Source organism: Thermobia domestica, chromosome 2 (assembly GCF_964235325.1).
Source record: "Thermobia domestica chromosome 2, izTheDome1.hap1.1, whole genome shotgun sequence".
Lineage (NCBI taxonomy): Eukaryota > Metazoa > Arthropoda > Insecta > Zygentoma > Lepismatidae > Thermobia > Thermobia domestica.
The window spans coordinates 353,056,020-353,082,581 of record NC_137455.1 but is presented as its reverse complement, the minus strand read 5'-3'; the positions used below and the strand labels follow the sequence as shown (position 1 = coordinate 353,082,581).

General features: G+C 38.6%; 1 protein-coding gene across 1 annotated transcript in view; it reads left to right on the top strand.

Annotated features, from left to right (window-relative positions):
• Window positions 1–5,072: 5,072 nt before the first annotated feature.
• The window catches only part of LOC145678778 (uncharacterized), a 152,514-nt gene continuing 131,024 nt past the window's right edge, over window positions 5,073–26,562 (top strand). Inside the window, exon 1 of the mRNA XM_081749279.1 lies at window positions 5,073–5,224. Coding sequence (XP_081605405.1) covers window positions 5,124–5,224 — 101 coding nt within the window. The 5' untranslated portion in view covers window positions 5,073–5,123. The remainder of the gene's footprint in view (window positions 5,225–26,562) is intronic.

Here is a 26,562-nt window from a genome sequence, read left to right as displayed (position 1 = left end):
CGCTGTCACAAGAACGGACATAAAAAAAAAAAATATCTCGTCATGTAAGGGCCATGAAATGTTAAAAGCCGTCGAAATCTAGAATTCAAATTATTTCACGATCACAATTTTTCAAAATTTGGTATAGTAGACAGTAAAAGTACGTTCTACACAAAGTTTGAACTTAAAACTAATACGCTCATTTATCCTCAAAGTTGAGATTTTAATAAATCCTACGGTCCACTACAACGAATCTTTCTTTACACCGAACATTCCCTACACCGAGTTTTCCGTACACCGAATTTCTGTACACCGAATTTTCCTACACCGAGTTTTCTTACACCGAATTTTCCTACACCGAAATTTCCTACACCGAATTTTCCTGCTCCCTTATTCAACAATATAAGTTCCCTAAGTTGCAGATACTTTTCTCTCGTCTTTCCCTGCAATTAACTTTACGGACTGAAGATGTTTATAATCCAACTACAAAAAAATTTCCTTAAAAACTTAAGATAATGTCTTATAAAAATGCTTTACAGAAAAACAATATGCAAACTGTTTAAATCAGTGACACAATCTACATTCAATATTCTTCGCGCGTTTAGCAGTATTTATTTACATGGTAGTATTTGAAAAAAAAAAAAAATACATTTGTCAGTTTAATCTGATGAAAAGGTGATTTTTCTCCTTGTGTCGTATATAATTGTCAGGACCAAATGTACATATTTCTAAGCCCTGGACCAAGTACAATTCTGTGCCCATAACCTCTCAAAAATATTATAATTCTTGTTACTTTATTTAGTGTCTCTCTGAAGAAAAAGTCACTCATCTTTCCTGTGCTTGTATACATGTAGAAACACTCAAAGCCATCTTACTTTTTTTTTTATATTGGAGTGTGTTCGAGTTTCCACCAGGTACAATGGAAAAGACAAGTGTTGCAAATTTCGCTCGCTATCAAGTCGGACAGGGTATTGTGATAACTTGCTCAAAACTGTTACATGCTACACTTTATTGTTCACTCACATTATCCCAGCCACTTCATTACTTTTCGAATAAGCTTATATTGATAGCAGAAATGGGATGGAATTAAAATATGGGACATTTGCCTGTCCCGACTAAATTTATTGGGACGCGGGATTCTCGGGTCCAAAATCGGGACTGTCCCGTTTTTTTTACGGGGTAATGGCAGGCTTAATACTAACCAGTCACTGCCTTGTTCTTGTTTTATTAACATCAATTCTGCCAGTCACTGCCTTGTATACGCTCTTGTATCAAATGCTTTTGCGTCCAATGCTCTACTTGCCACCGAAACGCCTCTTCTGTCTGTCTTTGCATGCCAACTCTATTCTGCTTTTGTCAGTGGTACAGTTCCCGATTTTCATTAAAGATTCTTCAAAATGTTTACGAATATCAAATGAACAAAAGTGAAGTGTAATCACTTGCAACAAGTAAAGAAACTTTAAACGAATATATCAATTTATTTCAAGATTGGACACTACACAAAACTTATGTCAAGTCTATAGGAGAACTGATAATTTGCAGCAGCTGGGTACCTAAGAAAATGTTAAACCGGATAAATCAATTGAACAAACCGGCATTCTTCAAATTGCCAACTATGTATTTTAATTTGCCAACTTGTCAAGAGATTGGGAACTTTGGGGGGGAGGCTCCCCCTTTACCCCCCTTAACGACGCCCCTGGTGGTGTGATACTGATGCGAACATAAAAAAATCAGTGATCCATTGTAAGATTCTCATGTATTGTAGTGTGATGCTGATGCGAACATAAACAATCAGTGATCCAATGTATGGTTCTCATGTATTGTAGTGTGATGCTGATGCGAACATAAAAAAATCAGCGATCCAATGTATGATTTTCTTTATTGTAGTATGATGCTGATGCGAACATAAAAAATCAGTGATTCAATGTACGATTCTCATGTACTGTGGTGTGATACTAATGAAAAATGTAGATATTACATATCTTTGTTCAAAATGGAATGCTGTGAGAGAAAAAGTAATTTTGTTGTCAGTTTGTAACAGTGTCATCTCTGAATGAATAAAAATATAGGCCTAAATCATTACATGCATTTCTGTTTCTTATTTAATTTATACTAAACATTGTTTACTCATTGTTCATTATCCTAGTAAAATGATATTTTGCTTTGTGAAACATAATGAGGTGCCATCCAAAACAGTATCAGAAATACCAACTCCTGACTATAAATAAAACTTACCATTGGAAAATCATTAAAAAAAGCACACACTGTACTGCTCCAAGGAGATAATAATAATAATAATAATAATAATAATGATAATAATAATAATAATAATTCGTATGGAATTAAGAATCATACTTTCATCTACATTTTCCATTAATACAGATACTTATCTTTGTACATTATTTCTTACATACCTACGTAGTATAGGTTAAAAACAAAATAATTTAGATATAAATGTTGTTATGTAGTTATTGTATATTTATTTCAATATGTTTTAAATTAGAGTAGCTTGGTTACAGTTCAAATTTTGTACTAATAATTTTGTATTTATGCTATACTTTATTATTAAATCTTTTTATAAGTATTAGTATATTTAGATTTTAAAAAATTCTTATTTAGAATATTATATATATATATATATATATATATATATATATATATATATAAGGGCGGATCCAAGGGGGGCTATAGCCCCTTCCCTTGACCCTCAGGTATACACTGGATAAAATGGACTTCAATCCTGTTTTACACTGGATAAAGCGGTAAACTATGGCTTAGCCCCTCCCTTGATCATATCCTGGATCCGCCACTGTATATATATATAACTCAGTCATATTGAAATTTGAGGGGGGCATTCTCCCTTGCCCCGGCTCCTCCCTATATCACGCTCGAGTTTGAAACATCAAAACTTCTTTAAACCTGATTTAGTTCCATCTCAACATTTTCCTCCACCATAGGACTGGTACCGAACGATTGACATTTATTTTGTCCTTTCGTTTATTGCCTTTGCGCCACTCACCCTCCTGCAGTTATCCACCCCCTCCTGCTTCGTGTGTGCTTCCAAGGTCTTCACGAAAAGGCAAGGTTCCTCTGTTCTTCACGGGGTGAGGAGAGTGAGGAAGCTTGACCATACCAGAGGGGGAGATGGATTTCACTTTGCTGATCACAGACGGAAAACGAATGGCTCAATAATTTTGAATAAAGTACTTCGCTCCTTTCGTGTTTATGAATATACGAATTAAATAATTATGTTTCTTGTGCTTGAACTTTACAAATGAAGACTACTTCTGTGGTGGTCTTGATCAAAATTCATGAATTTACTTCTATTTTCACGTTTGTAATGTTCGAAAAATTGACAATTTTAGAATAATAATAATGGCAGAAATAAAAAATAAATTAGCAAAATGTATCAAGACCACCCTTCATTCAACCTTCAACTTGCTCTCCTCAAATTTTGATGAAGATTGGTTGTGTGAATTGGCTTCAAGGATGAAAGGAGATAACCTCTATTTCGCATTTTACAGAGAGGGGTGATACAGACTCTTAAAAACTATTTCATTGTTACGAGATTTATAGCATATAAATGTTTTATTATTGTGTGATTAATAGCATAAAAACTGTTTTATTGTTGCGTGATTGATAGTAAAAAAAAACTGTTTTATTGTTACGTGATTTATAGCTTAAAAACTACAAATTGATAAAATGATTGTACGCACATAATGAAGAGCATTTATCAACATTTAAAGATACTCAAGTCATTACATAATGTACTCCGAAAATGAATAGAATTTAAAACTTGTTATATCACACCCTTTGCTGACCTCCCATGAGCCGTAAGGATTTTGATTAACTTCTAGACTAAATAAAAAAAAAAGTATCACGACATAAATTTATAGAAGGAGACGAGGCGAGGAAAGCTTTCTAGGAAGAGACGAGAAAAAAATCTTCGAGAATCGAGACAAGACGAGACTTTCATGAAAAATTTACGATATGAGACGAGAAAACATTATATCTCGTCTCATTTCCTTTCGTAGGCGAACACAAAAGCTGGTGTGGGTGGCGCGGTGGCTCAGTGGTAGAGCGTTCACCTCCGGTGCTTGGGATCCCTGGTTCGATCCCAGCTCGCACCGTGTGGACTTTATGGTGGACAAACACCATGCTTGTGGGTTTTCTCGGGGTTTCTCCCACTTTCTTCATTCCACCATTTCATTCATTTCTCATCTTCACTATCTCCTTTAGTCTCATCGGCATAACCATGGGACGTAAAACTAGGGATGGCCAGATTCGGTTCCTAGTGGAACCGGTTTTCGGGTGTGATCGGATCCGGTTCCGGAACCGGTTCTTCGGATCCAGGTATGAAACCAGTTCCGGAACCGGTTCAGGAAACCGGATCTCCAAGAACCGGTTCCTCGTGGAACCGGTTCCGCTGGAACCGAAACTTTGTGACCATCCCTACTCTAAACCCCAGCAGGCTGTGAACAGTGTGCTAGATGAAATAGTGGAAGCGACAGGCAGGCGCCCAGGCGGCGGCCGCTTGTCTCATTTGGCTACATAAACAGGGTAACTGGCAAACTCATTGGCTAAAGAGGCAAACTGGCAACTCATTTGGCTAAACACACACTGGTGGACCAAATTTTTTTTTCTGGGGGCACAAGCGGGTCTGGGCGGGAAAGGCACAAGCACATGGTCCTCTTTGCATTTTTTGAAGGTGAACTTTTTGGCTCCTTTACGGGTCTTTGGGGGCTTTCGGATTCAGGTCTGGAACCGGTTCCTAAGATCCGGTTCTGGAACCGGGTTTTCGGATCCAGGTCCGAAACCGGTTCTGAAAAACGGATCTCCGAGAACCGGTAACCGGAACTTTGTGGCCATCCCTACGTAAAACTCAAAGATTTCATTTTACAAAAGCTGGCCTTTTCTCTCTGATGTATTGTCTTCTCAAAATAACCCGAGAGAAGAAGATTGCTCAGACAAACTCTAATCTCATTAACACTTGTCTTTAGATGGAGTTTTATCATTCGCAACTCATGGTCGTTTCCTGTTTCTTTCCCTTTTATCTCACATGCTTCAACTGTCACAAGCTTCTTTCATAATATGCTCCAGCGGTGATAGTAGGATTGCTTTGCTGTGCAAGTTTAGTACCAAAAATGTGTATCATTTCCCGTCTTCTGATTTCATTCTTTCCAGCGTTGACGTTGTTCACAGCATTTGTGAGAGGAGACAGTGGGGTCTGCTTTAAGAAAGAACCGTAAGTACATATTAATAATTAATTGTCTTTTCTCAATCGGAAAGAGGGACCTTCGTAGGCAAATGGGTAACAATTCTTTGCCGCTACATAGGAGTTATATTCGATTCTAATCTTAGGAATAGGGCGCCCATACGTCCCGTTTGCACGGGGACAGTCCCATTTTAGGGGCATATCCCGACCGTCCTGTCAGTAGATGAAAAAAAAGTAGTATTTGTCCCGTTTTATGCAAGTGTAAGAAGTACACTCTGTAAAGAAAAAATAGCGACACTTGCTCGGATATGGTTTTCACAACATACATTAAGCAATATGAGTTTTTACATGAATTTCTGATAATATTACAATGCATATTCTTAATGAGCAGTTCATTCTTAATACTTGCGCCGCAGTTTCAGGTTTTCTATATGCGTATAATGAATTTATATGCGTATATTAGTAGCTATGTGAGTTTTCAGCAAAAACGGCTGTGGGAAGAATTATACATAAAAGTATGAAAGATCAACAATAATAGCACAAAACAAAAACAACAAAAAAATAAGAATAAGATTAAGATATATTGTGTACGAACATTGAGAAGTACAATACATCAAACTAGATTTCGTATGTGGACCATGGGCTTTAGGAAGTGCAGGGAGTCGTCGAGGGCTTTTGGTGACAAGGCTATTGCATTATGCAACCTTGATTTCATGGAATCACTCCCGGATTATCTGCTCCATGAGTTCCATTCTATCCGAGATAGTTGTCTATTTAGTCTTCTGTTCATATTGACCCAAAATGTACAATTGGATTCATGTCAGGTGAGTTTGGAGGCCACATGAGTCTTTGAATAGTCATATTCTTGCACCACGTATTAACGATTTTCGCTCGGTGACATGAAGCATTAGCGTCCTGGAAAACGAAGTAGTCCATATTTTAGTCAGGAAAGTTATCTTTAGCTGTTGTAAGAATTTTACGTTCCAGAATTTGAAGATATTTTTGTGCATCGAATGACTCTTCACATATATCCATTGTTCTGGCGTCTTTGGCAGTGAAGCAAGCCCATACCATTACTCAGTAACTGAATATTTGCATCTCTTAAACAAAATCCGTATCAAGTTCCTCGCTCATTTGTATCCACAACTTCACACCACTATCGTTTCCCACTATTCTAAACTTTTTCAACGGAGAAAACCACATGCTTCCAGTTGTCAGAAGTCCAAGTAGCATATCGCCTCACAAACCTACGTGTTGAAGTTTTCTGTGTTTTTGTCAGTTTCGACTTTCCACGCGGTTTCTTCTTCGTAATATCCTCTTCATACAGTTAAGACAATACAGTCGTACGAGTAACTGAAGTTCCAAGATTATCTCAAATTATAGAAACGATTTTTGGGGAAGTCATTCCTTAATTCTGCAGTGCTATTGATTTTATTTGGCGATCTGCTCTGGGTGATGCTTTCTTTTTTCTATTACACTGTTGACGAAGGGATGATTTCTTGTACTATTTTTGCTTGTGAATTACTCTTCCTGCCGTCGAATGATGGATTTTGAGTATTCCATCCATCTTCCTTAGAGATGTACGGTAACTTAGTTGTGCAAAGCAATAATTGTCTTGTTTTCGTGGCGACAAGTCACATTTCTTACTCATCTTACTTGTTTACAGTCCACATGTAGCAACAATTACATACAAAAACAACGCTGTACAACAACAATATTGCCACTTGACACTGTTCAAACTGACAAAGCAAAGAACAATCACATTTACCTGGGCCTACACATCACAAATGCTATGCAGAATTCTCACTCCAATAACTTACGAGACGCTGTCAGGTGCCATCTGGAGAGAATATCACTGATACATAAACCATTAGTAAGCGCCGTTGTACACCATAGGTGTCACAGGTAATGCAAATGAAGTATCCAACTCATAATTTCCTTCTATTCCTCTTCTAGCCGGCTGCAACTATGGTTTTCTCCGTAAGTTACCTTGAGAATTGAGGTGTCGCTATTTATTCTTCACAGAGTATAAATAACGAAGCCATTTCCTTTACTCATTGTAAAAGTATTAATAATTAATAGTAATAACAATGAAGCAAAAAATGAATTGAAATTCCCTACATTAAACATGATCTATAGTTCGTAGTAGTGCTCGAAAGGCAGCAGACGTTTTTAGCGGTTACTTGTTTGTTTCTGGACTAATTCACGCACTGATCTGTTTCTCATTTCTCACGATCTTTAAAAAGCAGGAGCCTGTTCCGTTTTGAGCTGAAAATTCTATGGTCACCCTACTTAGGAAGTAACGTAACGAAAGTATCGATTTCTTTTTAATGCACTTTAAGGTCTTGGTTTATCTAAATTACTTTATATATATAGTATTTACCCTGTCCGTCAGTGTATTTGTCCGAGACAACAATATAAATGATCGAAAGGTAGGAACTGAGTTTGAAGATAGAGATAATATTCAAACCAAAAATGGTTGAAATAAACCATTTCAGGTTTTTAACGTTATTCATTATACAACAAAAGGGATACAAATAATGATCAACAATTTCTTGCAATCGATAAAGTATCCCCAAAATACATTTCACCTCCATCCTTAACTCTCTACTTACTCGTAAATGGGAATTATCGAATTCCACAACAACTTCCGGTTTTAATATTGATCTACGACATGGAGAAAAAAATACGATAAGAGATAACTAGAAGCGTTTATTAGGAATTGATTTAGCTTTCTAGGCCTAGCATCTTCTCTCTTACAGTGATGGATCATGAGTCACCAGACGCCTTGGGTAATGACTTTTCTCCAGGTCATCTGGGCCTGAGTCCTGCTTCTCAGACTCGGTCTGACCCAGTGATTCGGACAGACTCAGTAACCCAGTCATATCCAGTGACCCAGACAGACCTGAGCAGACTTGGTAACACAGTCATACCCGATGACTCAGACAGACCCGGAAAGACTTGATATAACCCAGTCTTAACCGGTGACCCAGACAGAACCGAAGAGCCGGACATATCCGGTTACCCACTCACACTTGGTGATCCAGACAGACACTGTGACCCGGGCAGACTCGGTAACGCAGTCATACCCGGTGACCCAGGCAGAACTGGACAGACTAGGTAACCCAGTTATAATCGTGAGTCAGATAGACCCGCAGACCCGGACAGATCCGGTTACCCACTCATACCTTGTGATTCAGACAGACATGGTGACTCGGATAGACTTGGTAACCCAGTCATACCCGGTGACCCAGACAGAACCGGACAGACTCGGTAACCCAGTTAGAGCCGGTGACCCAGACAGACCAGGTAACCAGTCATACCTCGTAACTCAGTCATGCCCCGTCACTCAAACAGAACCGGAGACCCAGACAGACTCAGTAACCAAATCATCTCTGGTGACCCAGCCAGACACGGTGACTCGAATAGACCCGGCGACTCAGAAGCAGCTGAAAGATAATCTCAGCTGTATTACTGCAGAATTTTACAGGTGATTAGTAGTGTTTACTCCTTGCGCTTGAATATTCATTTGTTTCATTCTCAGTGAGAGATCTTTTACCATATTTATACATATTTCATGTTTCCACAATATAATTTCATGTTTCTTCATTTTTCCATACCTGATATTTTTTAAGTGAAGTCTTTCAGTTTAACGTCCCACGATTATGCCCATTAGGCCAAGAAAGGCGGATGATTCATCCAAGTGAATGATGATGGAAGCATTGATGGAATGAGAATGTGAGAGGAAACGTGAGTTACCGCGAGAAAACTCAAGTATGCCATTTTGTCCACCACAAATTTTCTAGGCCGAGGGTTAAACCAGGAACCCCACGCACAGAGGTAAGCGCTCTACCAATGAGCCACCGTGCACCCACGACATTTTTGAACATACACTATACAAAAAGAATTAACAAAACACTGTTTGGTCTCAGCGGTATTAAACTTTGAAGATCCCTCATAAGAGAAAAATTTGACTTATTTTTCTGTGATTCTGATGCGTTTGTGCCGTGATAAACCCTGCAGTTAACTTTCAGTGCATTGTTTAATATACACATGCGAGAAAGAAGATTATACTTGGTGAAAAAGCAATGTGAGAAAAAAGAATTACTTTTACCATAATTGCATTAGTAGGCTCACACGCATATGACGACGTTTCAAATCTGGGTCGTATCGGATCATGGGTCTGTCCATCTCACTAGGTTGCTACTCATGGGCAGGGCTGTAGTCGAAGGTACATGGCGGTACACGCCGTATACCCTCTGCTTAATCTTAGTCGTTAGAGTGTATCTTCTGCTTCAAAGTGTATAGTACTTCCTACTTTTGTAGCGGTACACGCCGTATACCCTCTGCTTAATCTTAGTCGTTAGAGTGTACCTTCTGCTTCAAAGTGTATAGTACTTCCTACTTTTGTAGCGGTACACGCCGTATACCCTCTGCTTAATCTTAGTCGTTAGAGTGTATCTTCTGCTTCAAAGTGTATAGTACTTTCTACTTTTGTAGCGGTACACGCCGTATACCCTCTGCTTAATCTTAGTCGTTAGAGTGTACCTTCTGCTTCAAAGTGTATAGTACTTTCTACTTTTGTAGCGGTACACGCCGTATACCCTCTGCTTAATCTTAGTCGTTAGAGTGTACCTTCTGCTTCAAAGTGTATAGTACTTTCTACTTTTGTAGCGGTACACGCCGTATACCCTCTGCTTAATCTTAGTCGTTAGAGTGTATCTTCTGCTTCAAAGTGTATAGTACTTTCTACTTTTGTAGCGGTACACGCCGTATACCCTCTGCTTAATCTTAGTCGTTAGAGTGTACCTTCTGCTTCAAAGTGTATAGTACTTCCTACTTTTATAGCGGTACACGCCGTATACCCTCTGCTTAATCTTAGTCGTTAGAGTGTACCTTCTGCTTCAAATTGTATAGTACTTTCTACTTTTGTAGCGGTACACGCCGTATACCCTCTGCTTAATCTTAGTCGTTAGAGTGTACCTTCTGCTTCAAAGTGTATAGTATTTTCTACTTTTGTAGCGGTACACGCCGTATACCCTCTGCTTAATCTTAGTCGTTAGAGTGTACCTTCTGCTTGAAAGTGTATAGTACTTCCTACTTTTATAGCGGTACACGCCGTATACCCTCTGCTTAATCTTAGTCGTTAGAGTGTATCTTCTGCTTCAAAGTGTATAGTACTTTCTACTTTTGTAGCAGTACACGCCGTATACCCTCTGCTTAATCTTAGTCGTTAGAGTGTATCTTCTGCTTCAAAGTGTATAGTACTTTCTACTTTTGTAGCGGTACACGCCGTATACCCTCTGCTTAATCTTAGTCGTTAGAGTGTATCTTCTGCTTGAAAGTGTATAGTACTTTCTACTTTTGTAGCGGTACACGCCGTATACCCTCTGCTTAATCTTAGTCGTTAGAGTGTACCTTCTGCTTCAAATTGTATAGTACTTTCTACTTTTGTAGCGGTACACGCCGTATACCCTCTGCTTAATCTTAGTCGTTAGAGTGTATCTTCTGCTTGAAAGTGTTTAGTACTTTCTACTTTTGTAGCGGTACACGCCGTATACCCTCTGCTTAATCTTAGTCGTTAGAGTGTACCTTCTGCTTCAAAGTGTATAGTACTTCCTACTTTTGTAGCGATACACGCCGTATACCCTCTGCTTAATCTTAGTCGTTAGAGTGTACCTTCTGCTTCAAAGTGTATAGTACTTTCTGCTTTTGTAGCGGTACACACCGTATACCCTCTGCTTAATCTTAGTCGTTAGAGTGTATCTTCTGCTTCAAAGTGTATAGTACTTCCTACTTTTGTAGCGGTACACGCCGTATACCCTCTGCTTAATCGGGGGGCGCGGTGGCTCAGTGGTAGAGCGTTCACCTCTGGTGCTTGGGGTCCCGGGTTCGATCCCAGCCCCCGCCAAGTGAACTTTGTGGTGGACAAACACCGTGCTCGTGGGTTTTCTCGGGGTTCTCCCGTTTCCTCCCACTTTATTCATTCCACCATTTCACTCATCTCTCATCATCACCGTCTCCTTTAGCCTAACCGGCATAACCGTGGGACGTAAAACTCAAAGATTTCATTTCATTTCCTCTGCTTAATCTTAGTCGTTAGAGTGTATCTTCTGCTTCAAAGTGTATAGTACTTTCTACTTTTGTAGCAGTACACGTCGTATACCCTCTGCTTAATCTTAGTCGTTAGAGTGTACCTTCTGCTTCAAAGTGTATAGTACTTTCTGCTTTTGTAGCGGTACACACCGTATACCCTCTGCTTAATCTTAGTCGTTAGAGTGTATCTTCTGCTTCAAAGTGTATAGTACTTTCTACTTTTGTAGCGGTACACACCGTATACCCTCTGCTTAATCTTAGTCGTTAAAGTGTACCTTCTGCTTCAAAGTGTATAGTACTTTCTACTTTTGTTTCTTTTATATTTATTTATTTAACCGGGCCATGACTGCAATGATAATGTGACTATATCACTTTTTTCTCATATTCTTAAGAGGTGTTCAAATATATGGCTCATGAAAAAAAAAATCCGGTGCGATTTTTTCTCTTCCTTCTCGGAGTGAGTTGGTTCCTACTCCGTACCTACACTCATTTATGGTATTAATGCTGTGATTTAAGTAAAGAGTGTTATCAAGGAAATAGCATGAAATGCTTTTAGACCAATAAACCAGTAATGTATTCTTTATATTTTAATTTAATTAATTAACACATACGATTTACATTCGTTCATTAAAATGCCTTCAAGTCTCTTACAACAATCACAATAGATAATCAGAGAACAGCGTATACCCTCTGAAAATTTTAGTACAGCGCTGCTCATGGGTCTTACTTCATCTGGGTCTTCCGAGTCATGTATCAGGAAGTACGTGGCCCGTTGAATTTCTGTTCTCTTAACCCCTATTCAAACCTGAAGTTGCAGAAATCAACTACTTTCGGCTTTAACGTTGATCCCTATAGAATAAAAACGGTAATAGATAGCGAAAATGAAATGATATATTTGAGTTTTACGTTCCACGGTTATGCTGGTCAGGCTAAAGGAGACGGTGATGATTTGAAATTAATTAAATGATGGAATGAAGGAAGTGGAAGGAAATGGGAGAACCCCGAGGAATACCAATGTTTGTCCACCACGAAGTTCACTTGGCAGGAGCAGGGTTTGGACCCCACGCACGAAAAGTGAACTCTCTATCACTGAGCCACCGCGATTCCGGAGTAATAGATAGCGAAAAACGGTGTTTTTTGCAATCAATTAAGCGTCCCAACAATAGGCCTATATTCCGTCTCCATTGTAAAATCTGCTAAACCGAAAGTGATACAAAGATAGTACCACTTCCGGTTTGAAAATTAACTGAGAAAATGTCAAGCCTTTCAAACCAAACTCCGTCACGTGGAATACATGTGACACCGCTACTGTTTTTTTTCTTTTAACACGTTTAACACTTTTGAGTTATTGTGTTCTGTTTCCTTCTGTAACACCGGACACAATGCGACCTGCTATTAACGTTTGCTCCAAAATACGTCCTTGGCTTGACTCTAGTGCATAGGTCATCATACTAGATCAACCCTCGAACAATATTGGCTGTTCCCCACCACACAATCCTGGCTTCAAGAGAGTTGCATTTCAGGGTGACGTTATCGGCACCGACTCAAATAGTTCTAAAGTAATTATTACAAGTAACGATAAGTACAGAAAGTTAAACAACAAATTGCAAAGGGATAGAGCAGCGTTTCCCAACCTTTTTCAACTTGCGGCACACTACGGGTGTTACTTGTATTCTCGCGGCACACTTATAGATATTATTATTTGTAAATATAAAACAGAGTGGCATTTTTCTGTGATTATTGATCTCCTTCTTACAGAGAAGAAAGTTCCATCACTGTTTTTTTGCCCGTGGTAAATCATTATGCTTATTTTTCATTCTAATTTTAAAATAGAAAACAATTGCAATGAAATATTGGACTCAGGTTTTTTAAAATTACGCTTTCTTTTCTAAAAACTGTATCCAACCTTTTACTAAGAAGGAAGATCACTAAATAATGAACGAACAAACAAATCTCCTTTACATTTAAAACACAAATGTAAGTAATTTGTCGAAAGGATTGAATGATATTTTAAATTTTCAAGTTACGAAATAGTCTGCAATAATAAAGAAGCAATAATGGTCATAACTAGGCTTCGGATTTTTAGGTCCCAAAAAATTCAAATTAGGATTTTAAAAAGTACATTTTAGGATTTTATAGGTTTTTAAAAACACGGTTTAGGATTTTTAGCGTTATATTACTGAAAACGGAATATTACTACACTTTAAACACTTTGTTAGCTATTTCATACTTAAATGGTAACCTTAATTTAGTAAGCTTTATGCTAACCAGTCTTCTGCATAATAAAAATAATAAAACTCTTCTTACCTTGGACTTTTTTTTTGATAGTTGAAATATAGTTTAACATATGTATGGCCTGTCGTACTATAGTAGTAGTAGTAGTAGTAGTAGTTTTTGTTAGTTTTCTTATATTTGAAATTTTATACAACACCACAAATATCACTTCACTTTTCTATCGATACACTGAGGAAATACGAATGTTCAAATATTGTTTTTCCGGCACTTTTCATGTTTTCTTTAGCTCAAAAAGTGGTCACTTCACTCTCTGTAATGGCACTGAACAACAAAATATTTGGCAAGATTTTCTGTTGTGAACTTTTTCCTGTCGTCTGACAAAATTCTCTTGAATGCAGAAAAACTGCGTTCCACATCACACAATGTAAGAGGCGCATACTTCATACTGGCTAATTCCTGGGGATTCCATATCAAATTTTCTTGGACATTGTCTCCACGAAGAATTTGGCCCACTAGTTGTATCTGTATGAAATCAGGACTGCGTTTCAAAACCGCCTCCAACTTGTCCGCAATTTTTGTTCCAACTTCCCCAGGTACTTTTTTCTCTTTCACTTCTTGAAGAATTTGAAGAGCTTCTGTTAGTGGAAGAGACTTCTTCTCCAATTCAGTGATGGCTTGAGGCAGATGAGAAAAGTTAGCTTTAATGTAACTTAGTTGTTGTACAGCAAACAGTGATTTCAGTGCTTTTTTTGCAGACGTGATTGAAGCGGCTTCAATCTCGTCGAGCGAATCGATGACCTGAACAATGCTACAGTGCTGCTGAGAGCCACGTTCCCCAACGGGACAGAACGGGCTGTGGTGGCACTGGTTTGTTTGGAAGCATATCCTTGAAGGTAGCCACTCTGTTAGGAGCTTTCAAGAAAACCTTCTTTACAGATGAAATTATGTCGTTGACGATTGACTACGTGTTTGAAAGTATTTTTCAAGTTAAAAATAACTATAAAGAATAATTTAGGACGTTATAGGTTCTAAAAGCTAATTTAGGATTTTTTAGGTCCTAACCCCCTAATTAGGACATTTTAGGTTCTATAAAACTAATATAGTTCTACTTATAGCAACTTGAAATGTAAAGAAAACACGAATTTTTTGCATTCACTGTACAGGAATAAAATAGGTTCGAACCTAAGAATCCGGAGCCTAGTCATAACAATGATAACCATTTTTTTCAACATTAGAAATGTTCAGAACATTAACCCAGTATGAAACTTAAAATTGTAGTTTCACAGTAGAGGTTCATAGTAAATTGAAATACAAATATACATTTTTTCCCTAGGTTTTGCAATATGATTGCTATAAAATTAATAATTTTGTTTCGATTCCTCGCGGTACACCAGCGACCCATTCACGGCACACCGGTTGGGAAACGTAACGATAGAGCAAGGGAAGAGCTTTACAACACAAAGTATAGAAGAATTAGAAAGAGTTAGAGGAAATTTGCAGGAGGTGAAAACTATGGAACTTCGGAGGAAACAAGTGGGAATTATGATGGCAGTAGAAAAAAAGAAAGGGAAAGTAGTGAGCGAGAGAAATGTAGTCTTAGGAAAATAGAAAAAATATGTTAGACGATGTGGCTTAGATGGTGAAGTAGAAAATGAAGTAGGCAAGAATGATAAAAGGGTTAATATTTTTCGGGATGAGTTTAAAAAAGCTATATCCGAGATAAGGAATCGGAAGGCAACGGGGGTAGATAATATATCAATCGAATTAGTTAAGAATATGTGAGACAAAGGCAAGAAACAATTGCTCCGACTCTGCAATGAAATATATGAAACAGGAGAAAAAATGAAATGAAATTTTTGAGTTTTACGTCCCACGTTTATGCCGGTTAAGCTAAAGGAGACGGTGATGATGAGTAATGAATTAAATGGTGGAATGAAGAAAGTGGGAGGAAACGGGAGAACCCCGAGAAAACCCACCACACGGTGTTTGTCCACCACAAAGTTTACTTGGCGGGAGCAGGGTTTGAACCCGAGAGCCCTAGCACCAGAGGTGAACGCTCTACCACTTTTTTTTTTTTTTATTATTTCCGGAAAACATGTTACATGACCAAGCTATTTAGCATATCACATTGATGCTTGGTAGACGTGATATTGTCACTGAACAATGTTAATTTACAAAGAAATTGAATGGTACAATAACAAAGAAAAAAATCAATTGTCAAATATTACCTGTAAAAAGCGAGCGAAGAGTTGTTGTTCTTGAGATTGAGTGAAAGTCTTTTCTCTTACCCTGTTGAGATACTCTACATATAGGCGAGGATCACAATAAGGTCTGTATTGGTCTATAAAAAGAATAGTAGTACCAATTAACCAAACTACTGCCCGTCGTTTCATAGGAGGATACCACTGAAAGTCAGGGAAGAAGAGAATAGTAGATGTAAAGGCGGACGCTGGACAGCGTCAAATTAGTCCGAGAAAGCCGCATAGCCTCTGCCACACAGGTTGAGTGTCAACACAAGAAGTATAGCGATGCTCCAGAGTATCTATGTGCGAACACAAGTCACAAAGTTTGGATGTACTGCGGCCTATTTTAGCAAGTCGTACGTTGGTAACTACGAGATTATTCACAATGCCATACCAAACGTCCGTGGCTCGTCCCATGAGGTATGGTGCATGAATTGTTTTCCAAATAATCATCCAATTACGCTCTGGTGTTCGTTGCTGGCATAGGGGTATGACACTTTGAATAGTCGGCGCAAGTAACACAGTATAGAGGAGTTTTGGGGTCCAATGTTCCGGCATATCCTCAAAAGGCACTGTGGACCATGCGAGTGCTAACTGTAAAATATACGAAGGACACACATTTGGAAAGCGAACATATGCGGGATTGTTGTTAGGCCAGAGATGAGGCACCCAACAGTGAAGCCACTGTGCTGTCTGTGGTGCCAATAGTTCAGTGTCCATATGCATCTTGGCTGTGGCCATATATAATGCTAGGCATTTGTGTCGGACACTAAAAAGATCAAAACCTCCTTGATTACGTTGAAGATAGAGCACCTGCCTTTTCACACGAAACATGTAAGTTTTCCAAATGAACCATCCATAGAGTGAATCAATTTGGCGCGCATATTTTTCTGGCAATGGAAAAAGGCGGGCAGTGAACCATAACTTTGAGCTGACATACACATTTAAATATTGAATTTTCTGAGCAAGCGTGAGAGAGCGCAGACGAGTGTCTGCCAGATGAATACGCAAAGTTCGAAGTAATGGGCTCCATACGTGATCATAGGAAGGAGTCAGGTCAGCTGTGAAAGGAACACCTAAAATAGTCTTGTTAGTTGTGTGATCAAATGCTTGTAACAAATGTTCTGGTAACAAAGTATGAAAGTTGTTTACAGAAAGGATGGTTGTTTTCCGCATGTTGAGATGAAGGCCGCTTGCGCGCGAGAACAGCTCCACTTGCTGTGACGCACACATGAGTTGTTGAGAGGTTGAGCAAGAAATAGTTAGGTCATCCATGAAGGCAATGGCTGTTAATTGCCGAAAGGGATGAGTGTCGCCCGCATTAAGCGTCGACAATCGGTGAAGTAAAGGCTCAAGGGCAAGACAAAACAGAAGACCTGAAAGCGAACATCCTTGACGAACTCCTCGAAGGAGTTCAAACGGTGGAAGAAGATGCCCATTTATTTGTAGCTGCGAGGTCGCTCCTGCGTATAGGTGACGTATTACAGATATAATTTGGGCAGGAAAGTTGTATCCTTGCAAGACCCTGTATAAATAGTCGTGTGACACGGTGTCGAACGCTTTGTGGAAATCGCAAGCTAATAAACCTACTGGGAGTCGTTTAAATTTGAAATAGGCTAGAATATCTCGAATGGTTGCAAGAGCTGTATGGATGTTCCGTTCAGAATGAAGCGCCGTTTGAGCTGAACTGATGTAAGGTTGGACAATCTTCTTGATACGTTGAGTCATGATAGCAGTGAAGATTTTATAGTCTGTATTGAGCAGAGTGATAGGTCGATAGTCAGCAACTCCAGTTTGGTTTCCTCCTTTGGGTATTAAAATAATGATTCCTTCGTGCTGATACATTGGACCACCTTGCAACAAAAAGTTATATATATTGCATAGGGTCGGACCTAGTAAAGGAAAAAATGACACATAAAGCTGGTAGATCAATCCATCTCTTCCAGGCGCCGTGCGTCGCTTGACCGTGCGGAGAACGTCCTGTATTTCTTGAACCGTGACAGGTGTGATAAGTTGTTGTCGTTCTTCATCGGAAAGGCTGTGTGGAATGCTGGCAACAAAGGGATCTGACAACGAGGTATCGCATTGCTGAAGTGAGTACAGTTGGGTATAAAATTCCCGAAAATGGGCATAGAGTCCATCAGCTGTCGTAAAGGTTGTGCCAGTCGTGGACGTCACCTCTGTGATACATTGTAAATTTTGGCGTCGTAACCTATGTATGTAATGGTATAAGGAGATAGGTTCCGCAACCATTCTGCCTGGTGTCCCTTCGTGAACGCAGACACTGAGAGAATGTTCCAACTGTAGCTGTTTTAAGTGATGTTTCACTCGCATGATGGCGGCCATATTTGAAATACTGCTTGGTTGTTTCCAGAGATCGCATAAGGTGGCATATAAGAATTCAAAAGTTTCTCTATATCTCTGACGTTTTTGTTTGCCCATTCCTTGAAAAAACAAACGAATTTGGGGTTTGACAAAATGACACCACCACATATTTATATTCGGATAAACTGTCTGGGTACGTGTCCACTGTTCCCATCTATCAGCAAAGAGTTGTTGTATTACGTCATCAGTTAAGAGCTGACTATTTAATTTCCAAAAAGGACGACCATACAACCGGGGAATGTTCTGAGGAAATCGCAATATGAGCTTTAATGATGAGTGATCCGAAAAGCTCAAAGGTAAATTTTGAATGTCAAACACGCTAAAAAGATATTCTTTTGAAATAAAACACATATCTAAGCGAGACTGAACTCGCGCCGACTTATATGTGGCTTGGTGATTATGATGAGTATGTAACCAAATATCAGCGAGACCTAGTTGAGTGACGAACTTTTGGAAAGCTAAACATGGATTAAAAATACCAGTTGTGTCCTGGGGGGACATAATACAGTTTGTGTCCCCGAGAAGAAGGAGTGGGTAACGTGTGGTGGGTAACAGTGATACAACCTCTTCCGCATAAAAGCGCTCGCGGGCCACACGTTGAGCTGTTCCAGAAGGCCCGTAAACACAGAGGATACACAACTTGTCTACGACACAACTAATCGCTCTACAAGACGAGGAGAGTTGTATGTGTGAAGCTACTAGTCCTCGTTTTAATAAAATTGCTGTACCTAACACGTTGGGAGCCACATTCGTTATTGCTGTATAATTGTAAACAAATGATAGATCACTAAAGGTCAGTTCTTGAAGGCAATATATGTCACAATCTTGCTCGAGTAAAAACTGGGCTAAAACCTGTTTATTGGCCATGCTACTAAGAGAATTAATGTTCAGAGTCATATATGAACGTCCGTTAACACTGGCTATCATCTTATAAACACATAAGATATAAACAAAAACATGTTTTAAAACGCCTATCCAAAGCAGTGACCCTTGTATAGACATAGCACCAAAACGTCCAACCGCCGTAACTGGAGTCGATTAATAGTAAACAGAACACAATCGTAACTCACCTGTTTATGTGTGTGAACAAGGCAAGAAATATTGCTCGGGAGTACAGGCTGTGGACCATGGAACAATCATAACACTAACCCCAATAATAATAAGAATAAAAACACTGCCACAGTGCGACAAGACACAGAAGCACGTTATAATCACAAACACCTTGGATTCCTTCTTGTTGTGTCCAGCGCTTATCTAGACACAACTTCCGTACACCATAGACTCACAGTTAACATCCTGAAGGTCACCTTGAAACTCACGTTCTTTTGTTTTTCGTTTTTTAACATGTTTTACGGATAATATTGGAGAAACACTATGTACGGCACTACTCGCGTCACTAGAAGGTGGAGGGGAGAGAGAACGAGCCGACATATCCGTGTTAACGTCATGCTCATCCGTTAGTGCCACGGTCGTCTGTTCTGGAAGCACGTTAGGAGTAGGAGATAGGCTTCTATCACGAAGGTCGTGGATGCGATCGTCGTTGTTGGTATTTTGCATAGTCTGGTTCTTTTCGTCGTTAACTTCCTTGAGTATGGTTCGAGGTTTTAGTACACTAGCCATAGTTTGCGATGTCAACATTAGCGGTGGAAATTCTGTGGCCGTAAGAGCGGGAGGTTCTGGGACGGAGTCCCGCGTATCATCCACACTGGGAACTAGGGAAATGGGATTTCGGGCAGGTCCCGAATTTGTTTCATGTAACGTGGACACTTTCCGAAGATCCGTCATCACTGCTGGTTCGATGTCTGGGTTCATTAGACGAGCTGGACGCCGGCGCTTTGGGCAGAAAGAGATAAGATGTTGCAAGGAACCACAAAAATGGCAAGTTTGAAGTTGACCTCCGTAAGATACACAGCATTTCACAGTATCAATAACGAGTCTGGTAGGAATGTGTTTTTTCAAGGTCATAGAAAACACTCGATTGCCATTATAGATACGTGTAGGAAAAATAGTATTCCATACTTCATGCTCAATTTTGAGTATGTCACCTTAGTCACTTAACACTTGAGACACTTTCTCATCGGGATAATCGAAAGGGAGGTCCATGATCTTTACACGGGTAACATGTACTTGTGCATCCAGAATGTAAACATCACTGGTGGTCTGATCGAAATGGGTAAAAGACAGTTTTTCCGGTGCGTGGTCGAGAAATTGTTTATGTAAGGCACTAGTTTTGAATTGAATGTACATGCTGTAGTCCTCATTGTGCAATTGTAAGGCTTGAAGATCCTGGAATATATTCTCGAAATGTATACATAACCAGGAATATAAATCGGCTGGCGAAGGTCGTTTACTGCGCGTGGTTTTGTCAAAAACAATTTTTGACTGAGTTTTTCCTATGTTCTTGCATTGCTGGTATCGAATTTGATTACAGTACTTCTCAAACACAAAACAAAAATCACTGAATTAGAGTGCACACACTAAATGTAAGAAAAACAAAGTCACTTGCTTAAACAAACTTAGTAACACAGGTATTCGGAGCTGTACTTCCACACGTCCGCTCCGTTCAACCGTCTGTAACGAAGTCCCACCACTGAGCCACCGCGGCCCCATGAAACAAAGGAGTTGCCGAAAGACTTCCTGAAGACGATCATGATTCCGATGGCTAGGAGATCAAACCCAAAAAGATGTGAAGATTATAGAACTATTAGTCTCATATTTCATGCAACAAAAATTTTACTTCGAATTCTGAACAGAAAGTTGTATGGAAGAACTAATGAAGAAGAGAGAAGGAACAGTTCAAGTTCAGGAGAGGCAAAGACACAAGAGATGCAATTGGATTATTAAGGGTGATCGGTGAAAGGGTTATGGAAAAAGATAAAAATGTATGTTGTGTTTATTGATCTGGAAAAGGAAGAAAATATTATTTTCTGGGATCTTGAATAAAGAATAGAGAAAAAGACTCATACAATACTTCGTGCGGAGTATTGTGCTGTATGAGGCAGAGACATTGACATTACGCAAAAATGATGAAAAACCACTGGTAGCGGTGAACAATGAGAGGGTAATTTTAGATGTGATTTAATTTATATTTTACTATATATAATGTGCATCTTTGAAGTCTATCTCTCACTATGTTGTACTTTTTGTTTTGAACCTCCCTGATTACAAATATTAATTGCATGGAAATTATTAATGCCAGAGAGTAACGGTTTGCGGCATCTTGAAGAGCATACTGCATTTTCGTTCTTTATTGATTTAAAGGAAATCAACAATGATATAAAATTATATTATGCAGCATTTTCTGGACTCATCTGATGTTGACCAAACTCGGCATGGAAGTAGAATGTAACTGTCTTAATATGTATGTGATTTTTTTTCTGTGCAGAACTTTGCTTTCCGAGATAGTAGTCATCAAAGTTGCAGTTTGGACTTCAAACGTGATCTACAGAACTCTGTAATCTAGACCAAACATAGCACGGAGACAGAAACGCAAATAGGATTTTTTTCAAGCGGCCGAGGCAAAAATCGACACATAACAGTTTGTGAATATAGAAGCGTGAATATGAAAATTAGGATTTTGATTAATGTATTGTATCTTACACGATCTATAAAGGTAACCAAGAAAGTTCTGTCGCTTTTTGTGGAGCTCTGTGTTCCATTGGCCCTCACACCGTAAGTTGAATGCAAATGGAGATAAGACGAAGATCAGCTGTTGGTATGGGTATATCCAACATACTACCTAGTTGTGGCAGTTCAGTTACACCATGAACTTGCCATGGATAGGTGGACATGGGACCTCCACAGCAGAGTTGGCGTGGGTCAATGAAAACTTGACCCACGACCCACTGACCCACCACCCACCGTGACCCACGACCCACTGATCCACCACCCACCATGACCCACTCTGACCCACGACCCATATGACCCACCACCCACCGTGACCCACTCTGACCCACCACCCACCATGACCCACTGTGACCCACCATGACCCACCACCCACCATGACCCACTGTGACCCACCATGACCCACCACCCACCATGACCCACTCTGACCCACTCTGACTCACCACCCACGGTGACCCACTCTGACCCACCACCCACGGTGAACCACTCTGACCCATCACCCACCATGAACTACTCTCATCCACTTTGACCTACTCTGACTCACCAAAATCCATCGTCACCAACTCCGAACACGATCCACAGCCTCTTCTGAACTGACTAAAGAGTTTACACTTGTAATAAAACAAGAGTGCGAAATTATCACTAATCGGAGTTTGAATTTCTAGTCAATCGCTCAAGCACAACTCTGTTACAACAACGGTGGATCTGACCTTTACGATATAAGATGGTAAAGTGTTTGTCAGTGAGGAAATTGAAGCAGTTCGAAGTGGGGGGAAATTAGTGTGTGCCTAAAATATACTTGTACTAAGAGAGTATTCTTGCAAGTGTTAATTTCTGAACGCATTCCCCAAGAAACTTCTATTCGCAGGAAAATATTCCTGTACAATATGGAAAAGGTTATGGTTTCTCAGTTCACAGTATTTTTCTCACAAAAAAACTTGAAAAATCAGTTTTTCATAGTGTATAAATGTGGTCTGGTACCCTATGTGAGAGCATTTCCATAAAGCATGCTCATAATTGTAATTTGTGTAATTACTAAAACACCACGTTAAATATAAGTTACAAATATGCATAATTGCAATTATTATGAATATTTATTCAAAGTAGTTTACCTAAAGCAAAGAAGAGACTTACTAAAAATTAGGTACAAAGTTGAATAACATAAGTAATTAGCCATTAGTAATACAAGTATACATTTTCCGTAACTCGTAATTTTCCACCTTAAAACAAATCTGAAATCGGATTTATTTCCTGTTGGTAACTTTTTCGTGGTAAATCAAATCGTCCGCAGCGGAATGATGTCCATCCTTCAGCCAAGAAATAACTAGCTCGTCTATTTCGAGCTTGTCTAGCGGTGGGTCATTAACATTGATGAGCAACAAGTTAGACAATGTTTGAGCACTTAGTCTATTTCTAATATGTCATTTGTAAATTCATAAGGAGAAATCCCCGTTTGCACTCTGTCGTGGAAATTGATAATACTTCTACCTAGAGATGCAAGGGCTCGAAAAAAAACGGCTTTTTTGGAAAAAAAACTCGGTTTTTTCTGCTTTGCTTTTTTGCTTGGGAAATTTTGGGCTTTTTTCAAAATACCGCTTTAAATTGATAAAACAGACTTTGTATCGCTTCTCTATAACACAAAAAATCATTTAATTAGTGGTTGATGCTGATAATAATATAAAACATAGAAAATAAACTATGAATTTCGGAAAAATATTTCAAACAATTTTTTTTTCAACATATTTACATTATGAATTCCACAGGATTAACCAATGTATATAATAAGAATTTTTTAACCTCCTATATACAAAAGTAAGCATAGTTGGCAAGAACCGTGGTTGTTTTTGAAAATGCCAAAAACCCGTTTTTTGGGGGATGTTTAAACCAGGCTTTTTTGGTTTAAACCAGGCTTTTTTGACTTATATTTTTTGCTTTATGTATTTATATTACATATTCACAGAAAGAAGTTTGTTTCGCCTTGATGTTATTATGCAACAGCGGCGTTATGCCGGAAGAACTTCCATAAGCTTAAAGAAGTGCGGTCAGTAAATTTCTTAAGTTGAGAATCTCCCGCCCTAGCCATTGGGGAAGTCCCGTCATTACTTGAAATGTAAGACAATAACGGGAAAATCCTGTTATTGCTTTGCATGTAAAATTTAAAGGTCAACGTATCATAATCAGTACGCTAAAACTGAGGTATTAAATTACAAATTTAGTATGTAGATATTATTGAAAGTCCAATCCAAGCTAATGTTGGAAGCTACGTAGGCAATCGATAAATTTTGCCAATTTCTATCAATATATTTAAATAATCTTGGATTCTTTATAAAACAACACTCATTCAGGCATGCAGAAATATACAATTTGGTTTCGTTTCGTAAGTTTAGGCTTAACATCCTTACGAAATACCGAGGTTATCAAGGAGAAGACTTTCGCTTAAACTGACATCCGAACCGCTACTTGGGTTACGCATGAAAAAAGGTTTGTGGTTCGACGGAGAATTGAACATGGGACACCTTGATTAAAAGGTGAAAGGGAAATAAAACTATTGCAGGTGGTTTGATATCTGGAAACGTTACCAAGAAGTTCACATGATTCGCATTTTTCATTCTTTTTATTTTTGTGGTTTAAACCAGTTATTAAAAAAAAAAAGTTGGTGTAAACCAGCCAACCCTAAAAGTAAACACTTCTTTTTAAAGAATACACAAATAACTAGCAAAATAGTATGTAGTATTTTTACTTCAAAATATCCCATACCCTCTTTTTGAAACAAAATAAAATTAAAATAAAACATAAGAGAAATACTTAGATTTATATGATACACTTAAAGGCTGCACATCTAGAGTTTTTGGTTCTGTATATTCTTGAAATTCTACAGTTAAGTTTTATAGAACCACCATCACAGTTTACCCAATCCTCAAGTTTTCTGAATTTTTAACAAGAGGGATTCAACATATCATTACGGAACTCCCCCCCCCCAAAAAAAAAGACTACGGAATATATTTAAGTTAAGCTAAATACAACTGCACAACAAACATGACTGAGTGATTAGCTTTTGCGCTTCTATCGGGAAGTCCGGGATTCAACCAGCATTCGACCATTCTGACAAAGCTTTCTTCATTCCATCTGTGAATGTAGAAATAGTGCGTGTACTGTGAGTTGGGCGACTTCCTTTTTTATTGTTTTTAAATCGTTATTATTACTAATTACCAGCAGTGACGGTTTTGCGAAGGTTAGGTGGGCGGTCTTTCGGATTGAAGCCCGTTCCCCAAAGTTACGGAATGTCTGCAACAAACGAAATATCTATTATTTATGCCTTTACTCATAAACTTTAAGCTCCCGTCAAATAAAAATTACGAATGTTTAAAAAAACTAAACATTAGTAAGAAACCCTTCCCAAAATACTTTTCTAAATCCGCCACTGATTCTCAGTATAAAATGATTTTTAAAGTTGTATCCGGAAGATTATTGCTAAACATATAAACGAAACGAAATATTAGTTATGCCTGTACTCATAAACTTCAAGCACTTCCCAAATAAAATTAGGACTTTTTAGGAAACGAAACAATCAGAAAAACCCCTCCTAAAGAACTTTTCTAAATCCGCTACTGATTATTTGTATAAATTGGTATTCAAGGTTGTGTCCGGAAAATTATTGCTAAATGACTTCACAGCTGCAGTATAACAGAAATGTGGAAGTACGGTTTGACGGATATATTGAAAAACGTACTCTTTGACGGATAAATAGAAAAACTGGCAAGTTTAACTTTTGCGCTAGAAGCTAGAGTACTAAAAGCTCTTAGAAATGAAACACGGATGACAAACTAGAGAAGAAAAAAGATGTCGATAACTCAAAAGTTAAAATAAAGTTAAATAGCCTCTAAAATTACCCTCAAATACTACATTTTTCATGTTAGCTTTAATTCGTAAAACATGTGCTCCATCCATCTTGATGGTGAATTTCAGAGCGAAATATCACATTCAGGTCATGGAATTCTTATCTAACTATAGGATATACTATAAGAAAGCTATTTAGATAGAAAAATCATGAAGTTGAAAAAAGCCAAAATTTCCAAAATTCTCGTTTTTTTTCCAAAAAAGCCGGCTTTTTATGTGAAAAAAACCATCGATTCAAAAAAGCCGGCTTTTTTGCATCTCTACTTCTACCCGATTTCTGCAACTTCTCATCGACAATCTACTTGTTAGACTTAAGTCTGATAACGATTTTTCTTGGTCAGGTTTGAAATACTCAGCAAGAAGTATCATCTCTCCATCACCATACAACATCTTTTCCATATCGACCATGTCAGTTGGCAATGTCGACCCATGGAGAACAGAAACTTCATCTACCACACCTTTGATAGGGAATCTTGTGAATAAATTATAAATTAAAGCCTGATAAACTGATGATTTCTTATTTGTTTATAAATTTAATTTTTGTAGTTACACATGAAGGTTTGATACCATTACCAAGTTTCCTCCCCCATCTAGAAAGCGAAAGGGAACGAGGTTCCTGGAAAGTGTTCAGAGGTGAGTGGGAATTTCCCTCCTTCCCCTTCAATTACCACACTGCTGTTTGCCATGTGCCAAATTACGATGAATTTCAATTAAATTATCATAATATAATTATTTCCTTGTTGAATTATCAATACTTTTCAGTGGAAAAAAGGATGAAATTTCAAAGTTTCAAATCAAAGTAAGTAGACCAACGTAAAGGGGAAAAAAGTGTAAAATTTTCCATACAATTATGCGTACAATCCAAACTTAAAAGTTCCGTGTAATTAA